The sequence below is a fragment of the Pongo abelii genome, chromosome 10 (genome assembly GCF_028885655.2).
Source record: "Pongo abelii isolate AG06213 chromosome 10, NHGRI_mPonAbe1-v2.0_pri, whole genome shotgun sequence".
NCBI classification, from domain to species: Eukaryota; Metazoa; Chordata; class Mammalia; order Primates; family Hominidae; genus Pongo; species Pongo abelii.
The window spans coordinates 107,541,297-107,558,659 of NC_071995.2; the positions used below are offsets into that span (position 1 = coordinate 107,541,297).

Below are 17,363 nucleotides of genomic sequence, written 5' to 3' on the forward strand. Positions count from 1 at the left end.
CAAGAGGCTGAGGTGGGAGGATTGCTTGAACCCAAGAGTTTGAGGCTGTAGTGAGCTAGGATCATGCCACTGCACTCCAGCCTGGGCAACAGAGCAAGACCCTCAGCTCACAAAAATTAAAAAAATAATTTTTTTTAACTTGACATTCTCACTGCTTCTTACCAGCTTGATTCTGTCTTCACAACGCAGAAGGTTGATCATCACCTGAAGATGTTGAGGCAGGTCACCTGTTGGACCAATAAAGAAAGGTTTAAAAGGTCTCTTACCTACTTTCTAAGAAAAAAAAACCTCTGAAAGGCTGACTTTGAGGGCTTGGAAAAAGATTGAGAAGTTAAAATTTGTCTACCTACACCACAGGAGAATCACCACAAAAACTTCAAGTCTCAATTTCTCTTACACCACTCTGAATACTGTGCGATGTGGATGGGTGACGTGGAGCTTACTGTCATGTTGTTAAAAGTTGCTCTTATTTCCTGAAATACATACAGTATAGGTTTCCAAATACAAAATGTGGAAAATACAGGCAAGCCTAGAGAAAAATGTTATTTCATTCAAGCCAACGTTACTCGGCAGGTTGGGGTGCCTAGAAACGACAGCTGTGGCTGGAAGTAAGGCATTTGCTAAGAGTTAATCATTAGAGAAAAAGAACAGAGCATCATGTTTCCTCTTCAAACAACTTCTTCTTCTTCTTTTTTTTTTTGATACAGAGTCTCACACTGTCACCCAGGCTGGAGTGCAGTGGTGCGATCTCAGCTCACTGAAACCTCCACCTCCTGGATTCAAGGAATTCTTCTGCCTCACCCTCCTAAGTAGCTGGGATTATAGGTGCCCATCACCACACCCGGCTAATTTTTGTATTTATAGTAGAGACGGAGTTTCACCATGTTGGCCAGGCTGGTCTCGAACTCCTGACCTCAAGTGATCTGCATGCCTCAGCCTCCCAAAGTGCTGGGATTACAGGCATGAGCTACCCCACCCAGGCTCCACTTCAAACTTCTGCATTTTCCACTGGAGGCAGACATTATTTCCATAACCGGGGGGAAAATGTTTAAGTGACTCTACAGATAGCAGCTGTATGCTGGTTGCCCAGAGAAATAATTTGAATAGAAACCAATCTGTCATTTTCTCTTTTCTTGCTAAAAATTATGTACTCTTTTTTCTTCACTATGTAAAACAGGCAGTGACCAGGGACGGCTTCTGAACTTCTCTGAGCTGCCCCAGGGTTCAGGAGGTGTCCCTGGAGTGCAGTGAGGAAAGTCTCTTACTGGCCATGAGTCTCGCGCAAAGCAGGAGACCCTGTCAGAAGAAGAGCACACTTTCACGGAGAGGAAAGTTGTAAGGGAGGTGCATAATTAATAAGTAGCAGGTGTGACTCCAAGGTTGCTTTTTTCTCTAGCTTACACATTTTTCTTTATATCTGCAAGGATTTCTTTCTGAAGAAAGGTTCATCTGTAAAGATGCTAATATCAGCCTGGTGTGGTGGCTCACACCTGTAATCTCAGTGCTTTGGGAGGCCGAGGCAGGAGACTCACTTGAGGCCAGGCATTCAAGACCAGCCTGGGCAACATGGCAAGACCCCATCTCTACAGAAAAGTAAAAATCAGCTGGGCTTTCTGGTTCACATCTGTAGTCCCAGCTACTTGGGAGGCCAAGGCAGGAGGATCGCTGGAGCCCAGGAGTTTGAGATCACCCTGGGCAACATGATAAGACCCTGTCTCTACAAAGGAAAAAAAATTACTCTATACATCACAATTACAACCCCAAAAGGATCAATAATGCTTACACACTCAAATGCTCCAAAAGGAAACACTGTGTTTGTTCCTTTTGCAAAAGCATCTTTTTCACTTTAAGGGAGAATGACAGATGATGTCCAAATTGCACTTCCTGCCTCAGAGAGGAATTGGGTCATTAGAAATTTGTGCCTCTAGCCAGGAGGGTAGATCTCATGTTAAGCGTTCTTTCTTCTTCTTTTTTTTTCAATAGAGATAGGGTTTTGCCATGTTGCCCAGGCTGGTCTCGAACTCCTGGACTCAAATGATCCTCCCACCTCAGCCTCCCAAAGTGCTGGGATTATAGGCATGAGCCACCAAACCCAGCCCAATTAAGCATTCTTTCCACAATAAGTAAAATTTTAAAAAGAAAAGAACCATGCCCCTCTTATCTGTCTTCTCCAGTTATACAATTCCACAGTGTATAACACCCTGTGTTGACCCTGCTTCCTATGATGAGCGATTTGGAGATAAGGGTTCACATTAAAGAAAGCCATGGACCTCCCCACCCGCTTCCTCCACCCATCATGTCACCAATGCAACACAACGACCATGAGCTGGTTCTTCACCTGCCTGGGCCCTCCCACCATCTACCCGAGTCACAGAACTGCATTGGGGAAAGCAAAAACAAACCCCGGTCTGATAAATGCCTAAATGAAAGGGACATTTTCCACACAGATAAACTTCTTTCAGTGGGATTGTTTGCTGAGATATGGAACTGCTGACAGACAGAAATCCAAACCCTAGTCTGACATCCACACACAAAAATCAGAGAATATAAGCCCTAGAAAGGGTCTCAAATTGACTGGACTGGCTGAAACAAACTGAACTACTTTTCCAAGGACAGAATTAACCCTCAATTGTACTCAGCTCTGCACGGCAGTTACTGGGGGGCTTCTGGTACATTCAGGAGACTTGATGGTAATTCTAGAGGAAAAAAGGAACTAACGTAAGTCTAGTCTATGCCTGTCCCAAGGTCATTTACAGACCGACTGTGGACAGCTGGCGGCCCCTCTGCCCTCTGACCTCATTGTCCACTCCAGACCTCAGGGCACAAGAGTCAACCAGCCGGTGGCTTGCATCCTACCCTTCTAGTCTTTGGATCAGAGGAAGGAGGTATCTGACACTTAGTGAGCAGAGCTTGAGCATTTGCTTTGTCGTATGTTAAAACATGAACAACAGCTACATTTCTAAGAGGGCAGAATAATTAGCAAATTCAACAATGAAGAATCTGGCTGAGTATGGCACCTCAAACCTATAATCCCAATGCTTTGAGAGGCTGAGGTGGGGGGATGGCTTGAGGCCAGGAGTTGGAGACCAGCCTGAGCAACATAGTGAGACCTCATCTATACACACACACACACACAAACTAGCTGGGTGTGGTGACGCGCATCTATGGTCCCAGCTACTCAGGAAGCTGAGGCTGGACAATCACTTGAGCCCAGGAGGTCGAGGCTGCAGTGAGCTATGATCAGGCCACTGCACGCCAGCCTGGGCAAGAGAATGAGATCCGTCTCTAAAAAAACTTTTCGTAAATTAAAAAAAAAAAAGAATGAAGGGTCGGTTTATAGCTGTATTGTACTAGAAGTCATCGTAATAATAATGATAGTTACCCATATATATATACAGCACCTACTAAAGGTAGATATGTTACACGCATAACTCTAAATTTCCATATTGTCTGAGGCACCAGTATTTGATGCCCATTGTAAAGACTAGGAAACCGAGGCTTAGAAGTCGACCTGTGACGGCTTAGTAAGTTGGAGAACTAGGATCAGAAGACAGGTCTGCCTGGCTTCAAAACAAATACTATTTCCACAAACCACACTGCCTCCTTGTACAGGACAGTTATTTTCTTTGCTTAAAACAGACCTAAATGTTATCAACATCAGTACGTGAAAATACTGACTGAGCCTTGCTGTTTGCTATAAATTGTATGGTGTAGAATTCTAACCTGTGCACTCAGATCTAAAATGAAGCTGAATGACTTGAGGTTAAACAAACAAAATGTTCACAAGAAAACTGGCCACAATGGCTGGTTGGTTTCACCTGCTTCTGTTCTGAAAGGTAAAGGCCTTCTCAGCTCACAGACATTCAATTATGCACTGCCTCTCCAAGAAATGCCCTGAGATGCTGTCCACCTACGACAAAGACCCACTTACATGCAAGCACTTTTTCCTCTTTCTTTCTTTTTGAGATAGGGTCTTTTTTTTTTTTGTCACCCAGGCTGAAGTGCAGTGGCGCAATCGTGGCTCACTGAGCAACACAGTGAGCAACATAGTGAGACCTCATTTACACACACACCCACAAAAACTAGCTGGGTGTGGTGACGCGTCAGCCTCGACCTCCTGGGCTCAAGCAATCCTCCCGCCTCAGCCCCCAACCTTGCTGGGATTACAGGCATGCGCCACCATGCCCAGCTAATTTTTGTATTTTTTGCAGAGATAGGGTTTCACTGTGTTGTTTGGGTTGATCTGGAACTCCTGGGTTCAAGCGAGATCTGCCCACCTTGGCCTCCCAAATGCTGGAATTACAGGCAAGAGCCACCGTGCCTGGCCATAAGTGTGTTTTGTTGTTATTGTTTTTAAGAAACAGAGTCTCTCTCTGTCACCCAGGCTGGAGTGCAGTGGCGTGATCCTAGCTCGTTGCGGCCTCAAACTCCTGGGCTCAAGCAATCCTCCCACCTCAGCCTCTCAAAGCACTGGGATTACAGGTGTGAGATACCATGCAGGGCCACGCAAGCATTTCTTGAATTCCTCTTTCTAACTGCCTTCAGTTCTGAGTCAAGTCTCCTAAGAAAACCAGTCTTATTACTTAGTAGGCATTTCTTATTTAAACTCAGTTTGATCCTCACCCTATTATTTCTGTCCACTTCCTAAAAACAAACTATTACAGAATCAAGACTTCCTACTATAGTGTCTATCTCAGAGTTGGAGCCAAAGGCCCTGCAAGAAATTCTCCAAATGAGTGTTTTTCAAATGCTTGGAGAAATCCATCCCAAGATTAGGTATACAGCACTCCAGATGGTTATTTTCAAGTGGACAACATCTGGCTATAATTCATTTTGGTGCATTTGTTAAAAAGTCAGGCTGTAACTTATAGCCTGCAATTAACTGATAAACAACAGAGAGGAAATCTTTGCATCCCAGCAGGATGCTGCTGACCTTACTCCTGACGCAGACAGACAGACACGACATAAAAGGCTGGAAAATGTGCGTGGCCTGCTTGAGAGAGCATCGGAGCCTCTGCCTGCACTGGTCATTGCAAACCTGCGTCCACTATGTCTAAGGCCTTCAAACTCAGCAACATCACCAACAATGGAAGTTTCCTCTGCTGTCCAGAAAAGCAGCTCCAATGTAAGCATATCAACTTAGAGCCCTCACCTGCATGCTTGTGGGGGTGCTGAAGACTCCGCTGGCCTTGAGGGCTGCTTCCCTGTTGTAAGAAGAGGGCTGCGCCTTTCACCATGAAAAAGCTCTCACTTAAGCTGGGAAGGATAAGACCAGAGCACAGTTAGACCAGAATTCAGACAGGAAAATGGACAAAGAATTACTGCAGGGGAAAAAGCTTAAGTGTGGACAAATGGCATGTAATATGCAAATAGGATGAAACTGCTTTTATAATAATTCCACGTAGTACTTTTCTCAAACCTTGCTTTTGCTAAAAGCTTGCTGCTGGAGAATTTTCGTGACAAAATAATGCTTCTGTGACAACACCCAAAGTTCTACATAGGCTCTCCAGGACCCCTTTCTGCAGAATACTGGACAGGGATCTCACTGTCTTATAACATTTTCTTCTTTTTTTTTGAGATGCAGTTTCACTCTTGTCATCCAGGCTGGAGTATAGTGGTGTGATCTCAACTCACTGCAAGCTCTGCCTCCTGGGTTCAAGCGATTCTCATGTCTCAGCCTCCCCAGCAGCTGAGATTACAGGCATGTGCCACCATGCCCAGCTAATTATTGTATTATTAGTAGAGACATGGTTTCACCATGTTGGCCAGGCTGGTCTCAAACTCCTGACGTCAAGCAATCTGCCTGCTTCAGCCTCCTGGAGTGCTGCGATTACAGGCGTGACCGCACCCGGCCATAACATTTTCTAAGAATAGAGAACAACTCCCTCATTAGGAGAGGGTGGTCTGCTTTGTGAATTCTCATGCTCTTGCTGTTGATCTCTGCTCGAACTCTCTGGCTTTTAACAACTCCATTGTTTCTTGGCGACTTCCCTTGATGGAATACAAGATGAAATTACACTTTCACTAGTTGTTTGCATTTTAAGAAAAGTGGGGACGGGACGGGTGGCTCAAGCCTTAATCCCAGCATTTTGGGAGGCCAAGGCAGGTGGATCACTTGAGGTCAGGAGTTCGAGACCAGTCTGGCCAACACGGTGAAACCCTGTCTCTACTAAAAATGCAAAAATTAGCCAGGCGTGGTGGCACATGCCTGTAATCCCAGCTACTCAGAAGGCTGAGGCACAAGAATCGCTTACTTGAGCCCCAGGGATGGAGGCTGGAGTGTGCCAAGATTGCACCACTGCACTCCAGCCTGGGTGACAGAGCAAGACCGTGTCTCAAAAAAAAAAAAAAAAAAAAAAAAAAAAAAGAAAGAAAGAAAAATACTGACCTGTGATTTAACTTGTTGTCCTGTCCACTATTCCTGAGGAAAACCTCAAGTTGGCTCAATGAATTTCTCAGCAGAATGAATCTTTGGCCTTTGTTATTTTAGCTAGCAATAACACTTATATCTACCTGTAACTTTAAAAATTACAATTAAAAAATGTTTATTTGGGAGGCTGGGGTGGAAGGATCATTTGAGCCCAGGAGTTCGAGACCAGCCTAGGCAACGTTGTGAGACCCCGTCCTACATCAAAACTTTTTATTTTTAATTTCACTTTCATGACTTGGCTACCAAGTCTGGCTTTTGCAAAAATTAAGACATAAGAAAAGAATGCTTCAGCTATGAATTACTATCAATTGTTCAAAAATACCATCAACTCTCAAAATTATGCATAAAATACACCAAAATTATTAGCAACGGCTTTGCGGGAGGTGGGGGAGGAGGAGGAATAGATTATCTTCTAGTATTTTCCAAATGTTCTATATTAAACATATATTAACCTTTAAAACATCTACTTTTGTTTGATTCTCAAAATAATATAAAACACATACTATACTTGATAATTTAAAAAGAACATTCTAATCTTAATAATTTTATAAAAGGAGGTCACAGTTCAAATTGTAGGCAACTATAAAAATTTCTCTCTTGAACAACCAATGAACATATACATTATTTGAAGGAAAAATCCCTAGGAAAAGCAGTCTTCTAATTAAAGAGAATCTTGAAATTAAGTAAATCAATTCCTGACAGAAAGACGAAGATGTTTTCTGTAATATAAGAAAGGAAGATCACCTTTGCCCCAGACATCTAATGTTAGTAGTTAAAAGTTCGAATTCTGGAATAAATAACTCAGCAAAGTCTAAAGTATGACTCCGGGTGCCAAGAAAATGCCACATGAACTAGCATTTCCAATCAGCAGCTCCTGAAATCAGGAAGACTGTTATGTTCTATGATATAAAGTCCACAATAAAATCTGTTAGTTTTTCTGGTTAAATGCTCATGCTAAAAATAGTGACTGCTCAAATATTAAGTAAGAAGACTTAGTTCTGCCTTCTTGTTCAGTCCTTTGAATTCCAGGCAATTGGTTTTTGATATCTTGTGACACCAATACTCGACATCTGACAGCATTTCGTCCGCTACTGCAGATGCACTGTGCCGAGTCATCCTTTCCACCCTCTCACAGTTGTATATTTGTGCTGCAAGGTTCAAGTGTTGAGGAGCTCTGGATTATAAATAATGAAAGAAACGAGAAGCAGCCTTTCTTTGCTGTCTCACCCTCACTCATAGGAAGTAAAAAGCTCTTTAGCATCCATCTGGCCAATCTCATTTCACAGGTTGCAGAATCACCTAACCCTTTCCACCCGCAAAGCTTGTCACCCTCTCCTTCCTTAGAATCTCACAGCTGAGTATGTTTTCAGAACTGTTCTTAGACACAGATCACTTACTATTTATTCTCATCAAAATCTGAAGGAGCTGTGCGAGAGGTTCCAAACTCATGAAACCTAAAACAACCATCAGTTCATCGAAGCAGCTGGGAAAATCTTTTCGAGACAACATCAACTGCTTTTGTTCATGAGATTAAAAAAAAAAAAAAAAAATTCATACTGACCAGAAACCCAAGCACGCTTGAAACAGCCAACCATTAACGACGACCTTTGCCTTGGAAACCATGAGCAAAAATTCCCCTGGTTTCCCTTACATTTCCTTTGGAAAAAAAAAGGAACAATGCAACAGACGAGGCTGGTTTCACTCTGTGATCACTTACAAGGCCAGCTGTTCCTCCTCCGTGTTCCTACACTGATAAGAATCAGGGCCTCCTGCTCTACACATGAAGTCGGGATGGCATTGATTGGGGCCCTGGAACACTCTGCCTCTGTTCCCCCATGACAATCAAGTAACAGGCATTTACTGTAAAAAGCAAGACTGGAAGCTGCAGGGAAGCCCAAGTAGCAGCGCATTATCCCGAAGCTGTGAGATCACCCTGCGTCCTGCAAATACAGTCAGGGGATACAGCCAGAGGAAACCGCACGACATGACTCTCGGGGTGGGGGGTGGGGTGGGAGGCCGCAGAGCGTGGTCAGTCACAGGATTTATGAAAACAAGATGCAGAAAGTCTCTGTGACCCGGCTTCCTGGCTTCTCTTCTGAGCTCACTCTGGGCCCAGAGCCTCATGCGCCCTCTGCGTGGCTGATCTGAATACTGTATCTGACGACCGCAGCTTCTGATGCCCATAGGCACAGGCTCCCGATTCATCAGACCCTCAAAGTGCCCCACTGGGGAAGTCCATGAAGAAATCCACATTGGTGACGGCACGCTCACTTTACCAGGTGTCCGGGGCCAGGAAGCCCAAACCCACAAGCCATCCATCCCAGCCACCCAGAAATCACCCTTCTCACAAAAGATCAGAGTGTCCTAAAAGGAGTGACTAAAGTTACAAAAGGTCAGACGCAGACAGACAAAACGGAAATGTCTTCCTCCACCGCTGTAAGAAAAATCTTGATGAGGGATTAAAAAAAGCCGCTGCCCTCTCTACTCGCCAACCGGAATGCTTTTATCTCCACCACACAGATCTGTTCTCGGACACTGATTACTGCCATTCGGGAAGCTTCATAAGATTAAAGTTTCTCCAAAGCATTGAAGACAGACAAAAACCTCAATCAATGCTTCTCAAAAAACCCCAGGCCCCCAAAATATAAACAGCCAGTGCCATCCAGAAACCAAGCCATGGCAGGAAAACAGAAATCAGGGTGGTCATACGTACTAATTTGAGCTGGAAACCTCTGGACAGCAGAAGTAGTGGGTTGGCTGAAGGAAGATGCAGAAGTCGGTAAAATAAAAGAGGTTTGTGGCTGCAGCGCTCACATCTCTAACGCTCCCTACAACGGCCCTCGGAGCTCCGGCCATCTGCTCCCTACGGAGATCAGGAAAAGCCAGGAGGCTGCCGAGTGCTTCCACGAGGGCTGGGGAGCCAACTCCTCCTCGGAGTCCTACCCGAAAAGCAAATGGCTCTTGTGGAACTCTTGTCTTCCTGTGATATTTTGGCTGAAAAAGGCCCTTGTCCCAGCACATCCTGATGAAAGAGGGCCATTCAGCAAAACAGCTGAGGTTCCTCTAATCACTACACTCCTACGGGCTTTTCTGTAGGCCAGAGAAACAAGCACCAGGGTGTGCATTCGACATTGTGAGGGCAAACAGCTGGCCCCAAGGAACCAACCCCAAGCAACAAGACCCCCTTCCGATTCAAATCAACATTCTAAAGGATGACTCTCTTTCAAATCAGCATCCATTCACCCAACGGTGATGGTGACGTGGGCAGCTGCCGCAGTTAGTCATTCTGCGTACTCAAAGCACGGTTACATCTGAAAAGTCTTCAGTCATGCTAACAGCTACCTGAGGGGCACGCCAGGTAACGGGGAGCACATGCACCCCTATGAGGAGCTCTGGGATACGCACGGTGCCCAAGGCAGGTCAGGCTGCAAAGGTCCTAAAGGGTGGAGGTGTGATCCCAAACCCTCCGGGCACAAGCCAGCCAAGAGCTGTGTTTTAGCGTTTCTTTCGGCGAGGGAAATAAATTCAGGATGTGAATAACCATGATGCAGGAGAGAATGGAATAAGTAGTACCCTAAGAAAGGGGCTCGGCTAGAGTTTACAAGAGGGAGGAGGGAGCATTTAACTGGTGACTTCTGGAACAATTCCTGAAGGAAGCAGCACTGAGTAGGGGCTTCTCTTCCCTCGACTCACAAGTGACCAAGCGACCCTCCCTACGGATTAAGTGAAACACACATTATCATGATTCTGGTTTTGCAGGTGAGAAAACCCCAGCTTGCCTAGGAGCACATATCTCTACAAGATGGGGCTGGGCTCACATACATCTATCTGCCCCACGCCCACCTGCTTAACCCCTGTTAAGCAGCTGTTCTACTCATCCAGAATGAAAATCAGAGCCATTATGCTGCGGTCACCTCCGCTCATGCCTGCCCAAGTGCCTAATGGCAATGCCACTAAGGCACTGAGAAGTCAGAATGTGGATCACATCTTCCGTCCTTCTTCCCAGTGTGTGAATGCACCATGCGTGGGAAAGACAGAGAAGGAAACATTCAAGCAAACAGAACTCCAGGAAGACTGTGCCGGGGTTCTTCCACCTGCCCAAGTAGAAATCAGAAGGGCAGGGGACCCACAGCCTTATCCTACCCACCACCACCGTCATAGCTGGGGGACAGGACACATCCTTTGGCCCTTCTGCACTGCATAGAGGCTCGGAAGTTCTGTAAACCACACAGCCACGCTGACCAAGAAGTCGCTTTCAAGGTAAGTTTCTCATCAACAGGACTATTATTTACTGAGGATCTCCCATGTGGCCAAGGCTGTAGGAGGTACTTAGCTATGCCACATCATTGAACTCTGGCAGTTCTGCAGGGTAAGGTATTTTCTCCATATGACAAATGAAGGAAGCCCGTCAATGATTCCAAAATAGAATCTCCAGGGATAGCATGGACAACGCCCACGGTGACTGCTGCGCTTCAAGGTTTAAGAAAAGTAAAAACTGGCTGGGGGTGGTGACTCATGCCTGTAATCCCAGCACTTTGGGAGGCTGAGGTGGGCGGATCATTTGAGGTCAGGAGTTCGAGACCAGCAAGGTCAACATGGCAAAACCCTGTCTCTACTAAAAATACAAAAATTAGCCAGGTGTGGTGGTGCATGCCTGTAATCCCAGCTACTCAGGAGGCTGAGGCAGAGAATCACTTGAACCTGGGAGGCGGAGGTTGCAGTGAGCCGAGATCGCACCACTGCACTCCAGCCTGGGTGACAAAGTGAGACACTGTCTTGGGCGGGGGGGGCGGGGAACAAAAGTAAAAACAATGGTCTGGGAATTCATATTTCTGGGTTCCAATTTACATTCTACCATACATACTCTGATTAACCCCTGGAATTAACCCCTAGAATTCCTTACAGGGTTCTGTTCATCCATCCAAACAGCCAAACATTTGCAGAGTGTGGAGCACAGGGCTAAGCCAAGCCAGCCCAAGCTCTGATAAGGGCAAAGACAGCCATCCTCTTTAAGGAATGGGTATATGTGCTGGTGATCCGGGTGTCTGCCCTGCTGCATAGAAACAGCATTTCTTGAAGAACAAAAATAGTAGGTATAGAAACATCACAGTATAGAATATCATCCAAACGCCCCTGAATTCCAACTCTGGTCATACATCGAAACAACCTATCAAACTTCTAAAACACATTCATGCCCAGGTTCAGCCTCAGCAGAGTCTAATTCGGAAGGTCTGTGATGAGTCCTGGGCATCCACTTTTTTTAAAAGTTCCAGGGGGCTGGGCATGGTGGCTCATGCCTGTAATCACAGCACTTTGGGAGGTCGAAGTGCGAGAATCAGTTGATCCCTGGAGTTCAAGATTAACCTGGGCAACGTAACAAGATCCCGTCTCTACAAAAAAATAAAAATAAAATTAGCTAGGCTTGGTGGTGTGTGCCTGTAGTCCCAGCTGCTCAGGAGGCTGAGGTGGGAGAATCACTTGAGCCTGGTGAGGTCAAGGCTACAGTGAGCTGTGACCACGCCACTGCGCTCCAGCCTGGGAGACAGATCTTGTCTCCAGAAAGTTCCAGGGGGTGCTTCTGATGCACAGCCAAGTTTTAAAAACCTCAGAATCAAATAACATCATGGCCGGGCACGGTGGCTCATGCCTGTAATCCTGGCACTTTGGGAGGCCAAGGTGGGTGGATCACTTGAGGTCAGGAGTTCAAGACCAGCCTGGAAAACATGGTGAAACCCAGTCTTTACTAAAAATACAAAAATTAGCTGAGCGTGGTGGCGCACACCTGTAGTCCCAGCTTCTTGAGAAGCTGAGGAACGAGAATCACTTGTACCCCTGAGGTCGAGGCTGCACTGGGTGGAGATTGTGATCCTGGAGTCCCCACTGCACTCCAGCCTGGATGACAGAGTGAGACTGTCTCAAAAACAAACACACAAACAAACAAATAACATCAGAAGACACAGAGAAAACAGTCTTCTCCATGGGCTTCATAAAGATACCTCTCACATAGGTACACGTCGATGTTTTCTGCTGGTAAAAGGTAACACCAACAAAAAGGCATGGTGCTCTCAGAAGGTGGGTGATGTGATTAGGTGCAATAAAGGGAGGTCATGCTAGGGTCAAAAACAAAATAATACTCTCTTTGGAAGCAGTAAAACAGATGCTAGTCTTCTACTACACTTTCAGAGATCTGAATGTTCTTCTGGCCCTCTAAGGGAGATGCTGCATCATGACAATACAAAATGATGACAGTGATAGCAAAAACAGATCAGACCTGTGTTGTGTGAAATAGACAAGGGGTCTCGCTACGTTGCCCAGGCTGGTCTCCAACTCCTGAGCTCAAGCAATTGTTCCGCCTTGGCCTCCCAAAGTGCTGGGGTGACAGCTGTGAGCCACCGAGCCCAACCTCAGATCAGACCTTTGACAAACTCTGCTGTGGACAAAGCATTCTTGTGAATGTCAACTCATCTGATCTTCACAAAACCGTGTGGAAGACCAGACAGGCATTATTACACTAATTTATGCCTAAGGAAACGGGGAGTTAAATAGTACAAATTTAGGATTTCTGATGCTGTATCTCGAAAAAAAGGTAGAGAATATGAGCCTGAAGAAGAGGCCCTGTAAAGGGTCCCAGATTGATGGGACAGGCTGAGACAAACGGAATCACTTTTCCCTGGGTAGAACTAACCCTCAATGGTACCCCACTCTGCATGGTGATTACTGAGGGGACTGTCAATTGTCCAGCCAACTTGATGGTAATTCTAGGAGAAAAAGGAACTAATGTAACGCTGTCAGCACAGAAAGATGGGTGCCAAGGAGCATTCCAAAAAGGAGGCTCTGTTAATTCGGTTTTGATCAACAGTATTTGCTGAGTGTCTATTGTGTCCGGTCAGTGCTAAGGCCTGGGAATTTAGAAGTGAAACAGACCCGGTTTCCACCCACGCCACAGACCACTCCACACCCGGTCTGGAGTGACACTGGAGGGCCAGGCAGGCACAGGACAGTAACTTCGATATAAGGCAGCAAGTTCCACGGTGGAAGGAGGTGGAAGGTGCAGATGCACATACACACAGGGGTTCAGGGAGGCCTCCCCGGAAAAAATGAGGCCCGCGAGGCCCTGAAGGATCAGTAAACAGAGAGGCGTAACGGGCAGGAGAGTAAGATGATTATGCTACATGTACCTTATTGTGAACCCAGGAGGATTTGGCCTCTGTCATAAAAGGCCCCCCTGTGGTTTCATAAACCTCAATTTACAAATTGTGCTTTATATATCAGTTCCTTATAAGTTTGGTTAGCGTAAATTGGTTTCTTAGAACTTGATCATCCCCGAGTGAACTCACAAATTCAAGTTTCAGAATGTGCAAACCTAAGAAACAAACCTCATGCTTGTGGTTGAGACATCGCACTGTCAACATCACAAATTCTCAGCACCTGAATGCCTGGTATACTATCAATATATATTGTTTTAAATAAGTAAGTAATAGCTTTCTAGTTTACAGAGAGTTTGTCCCTACATTTTTCCACTTAATTTTTACAATCCCATTCCTCTGAGGAAACAACCCCAGCCTGGGCAACATGGCAAAACCCTGTCTCTACAAAAAATACAAAAATTAGCTGGGTGTGGTGGCATGCACCTGCAGTCCCAGGTATTTGGGAGGCCGAAGTGGGGGAATCACTTGAGCCTGGGAGGCAGAGGTTGCAGTGAGCCAAGATTGTGCCGCTGCACTCCAGCCTGGGCGACAGAGGGAGACCCTGTCCCACCCACCCCCACCCCCCAAAAGAAAAGAAAGAAAAGAAAATGAAACCACCAAGACTAGGAGAAGATAAATGACTTGTCTGTGGTCATTTGGCTAATAAGAGGCAGAATGGGGCTGAAAAAGTTCAGTGCTCTTCCTGAAGAATCCATAGGTCAGAGAGCAGGACCATCTGACCTGCAGCAATAGCAGCAACGTGGAAAGCTGATCAACTGACCTCAAAACCACTCTCAGTGAGGCTCTGGATGGATTCAGAACCCCAGGCCTAGCAAAGTGAAGTTGATAAAGATGTAAAGGAGATAGAAAATTCACCATTTGGAGAGAGATTAGCTAAAGACTGCAGGTGGGATGGAAAATTCTTTCCATGGTTCTCCCACAGGTTCTTCCCTCATTTGGAACTCATGTTTAAAAGTCACAAAGACCCTGAGTTGGGCCAAGGTCTCATTCTTCTTCACTGTGTGCCTTGCAGTGCAACATGGCAGGGCCTCGTTCCAAATATCACTCTTTAGAGCCTAAGAAAACAAGTAACTTTAGGGACACACCTGTCAACTGGAGCTCCCAAATTGTACCCCCCTAAACACATAATGCTGAGCATTGAAAAGTTCCAGCTCTGCAGGGCGTTATACTTAGGGAAAGGGGTCACAGACAAGGAATGCTGGCAGGGCTCATTACAAATATCTTTGCTGCTGGAACATGTATTGTTTGGCTAGAAGGCGTAGGCTTCTCTCAGAGAGAAGGAATGTCCAAAAGTATTTCAGACAGTAAGAGACATTCTCCGAGCCAGCTACACAGCTCTCCTTCAAACCAACGGGTAGTGACAAGCAGCTGAACCGACTAGCGAGCTCGCAAAAGCAAGCTTTTTTTTTGCTCCCTAAATAAGACAGCAAGTGATGTGTCTTGGCTTGGTTTAGCAAATCTTAAGATAGTTCCCTGATGACCCCAAGAGCCCTCAGGCCCCACGGAAGCTGGAGCTAATGCATCTTCCTCCAAGCATCATCTGCTCCACCAGGATCTAAGCCCCTTCATGAGGGCAGAAGGTATAAAGGCTGCACTGTGCGGGAAGTGCTATGGCAGCAAAGACAGCCGAACACGCCAGAAATAACAGGCACATGAAGGAAATGTTTCTGAGACAGCTCAAAAATTCCGAGAAGAGATTATCCCGACTGTCCCAGGTTCTCAGCCCTGTCTTTGGTATGCAGCCCCATACCACAGTCATTCATCACCGAGTCCTAACTTTATCAGAGGCCCCTCCTTCCAGGTCTCTCAGGCACCACCCCAGTTCTGGCCCTCCTCACCCCCGTGAGCCAGGTGACATCCAAGCAGCCCCACGGTGCACCCGGCTCTGTGCTGCATTCTCTGAATGTCACTGAAGGCTAGGGCTGTTGTATTCTCTACCCACTCTCTGTATAGTATGGGAGCCACTGGCCAGATGTGTCGACTGAACACTTAAGATGCAGTAAGTGTGACCAAGAAACTGGGTTTTTCATTTTATTTCATTTTAGTTAATTTAAATTTAAGTTTAATTAGCTACATGAGGCTATCAGCTGTGGTACAGGACAGCAGAGCTCCGGAAGCTTTTGGCCTGGTGAGAAGAATCAGGACAAGGGCCTCCCTGACCTCTCGCCCACTCTGCACAGCCCCTAACCATTGCTCTCATGACATTCTTTCCCAGCCCCAGAACTTTCGGCCATGTGACATCATCTATTGATTAGAGTCCAAATTTCTTGTGCTAACTCTCTATGGTTGCCACAATTAGCCATTATATGTCGTTAACCTAAATTTCATTCATCTGCTATGCCCTGACCTTAGGGGCTTAGAATATAGTTAGAAAACAATACTTTAGAATAAAAACCCTCCCTGTATTACCTCTCGCACTATTCCCCCTGTTCTCCATGCTTCGCATTCTCTGTTCTATCCCCAGCTATAGTACTGTCCCCATAAAGCCTACTGCGGTTCTCGGCTCATGGTCTCCTTCCTCCCATCTGCTCCTCACGTCATGCCTGTCTTCCAGTGTTTATGCTTCCTCCAGGAAGCTTTCTCTTGTGGTCCTCGCTGAGAGCTATAGCTCCTCCCTTTCAACATCTTCTAGCACCTCCTCTTACTGTGCAGGTGAGGACACTGAGGCTTAAGGGTTAAGTCACTTGCTCAAGGTCACATACAGTCGGTCCTCTGTATCCGCGGGTTCCTCATCGGTGGATTCAACCAACTACAGATAGAAGATACAGTATTTGAGGGATGATGAACTCTTTGAATTAGTGGGTTCTGCGGGTGCTTAAGCATCCATGGATTTTGTTATCCTCGGCAAAGGCGGGGGTCCTGAAACAAATCCCCTTGGATACTGAGGGAAAAGACCATCCTTAGTGATAGGAACCTAGGAACCCAAGTTCCCTGATTTCCAAATTGTGTTCCCTGACCCACTTATTTACTAACTAGTGGTGAAGCCATCTTCCTGCCAGTATATTTTAACTTCACAATGGGATATGAGGGACAGGATGCACATGCTTTTTAAATCTCCCTCTGTGCTTGACATACAGTAGATTGAAAGTAAGTGCTGGTAGATACACTGGCCAAGCTGTGCTCCTCTCTGAAGTCAGTATTCCAGGAGTAACTCACCCTGGTCATCTCTGTGCCCTGGGCACACTGGGCACTCCCCACACACAGGTTGAACCTGGCAAATAAGACTCATGGCATCAGTGCCGCGTGCGAGTTAAAGCCACCTGGAGGTCAGGTCAGGTCTTCCTGACAACTGAGTGCTTCAAACAACACAACAGCAGCTAAGTTCCCCACATCACCTTGAGTGTCTGGAGAGCTAGGGCTATGACTTCTCTGTCTCAGGATCCCTCTCGGTACCCAGAAAACAGTGGACATCAATAAATGTAACACCAATAACATTTTCGTTGAGCGCTATGCTAAGCACATCAGATATGTTAACTCATTTATTCCTCAGTGTCCATCTCTCAGTGCTTTATACATACGGAAACTGAAGCTCAATTAGCCGAACGTGGTGTCATGCTCCTGTAATCCCAGCTATTGGGAGGCACAAGAATCACTCGAACCCAGGAGATGGAGGTTGCAGTGAGCCAAGATTGTGCCACAGCACTGCAACAGAGTGAGACTCCGTCTTAAAAAAACAAAAAACAGAAAACAAAACAAACAAACACTGAGGCTCAGGGAGGTTAAGT

General features: G+C 46.0%; 1 protein-coding gene across 7 annotated transcripts in view; it reads right to left on the reverse strand.

Annotated features, from left to right (window-relative positions):
* Nucleotides 1–17,363, reverse strand: part of SSH1 (slingshot protein phosphatase 1) — a 75,040-nt gene that overhangs the window by 35,381 nt on the left and 22,296 nt on the right. For 2 of the 7 annotated variants that reach the window (XM_024256687.3, XM_063712246.1), the window contains exons 3-4: nt 5,153–5,256; nt 163–227 (exon numbers count right to left, since the gene is read on the reverse strand). In XM_024256687.3, the coding sequence (XP_024112455.2) occupies nt 163–227; nt 5,153–5,256 (169 nt within the window). Of the gene's footprint in view, nt 1–162; nt 228–346; nt 474–5,152; nt 5,257–9,143; nt 11,144–17,363 lie in introns of those variants that run through there. The other 5 variants (XM_054527619.2, XM_054527618.2, XM_054527620.2 and 2 more) reach the window with 5 other exon arrangements.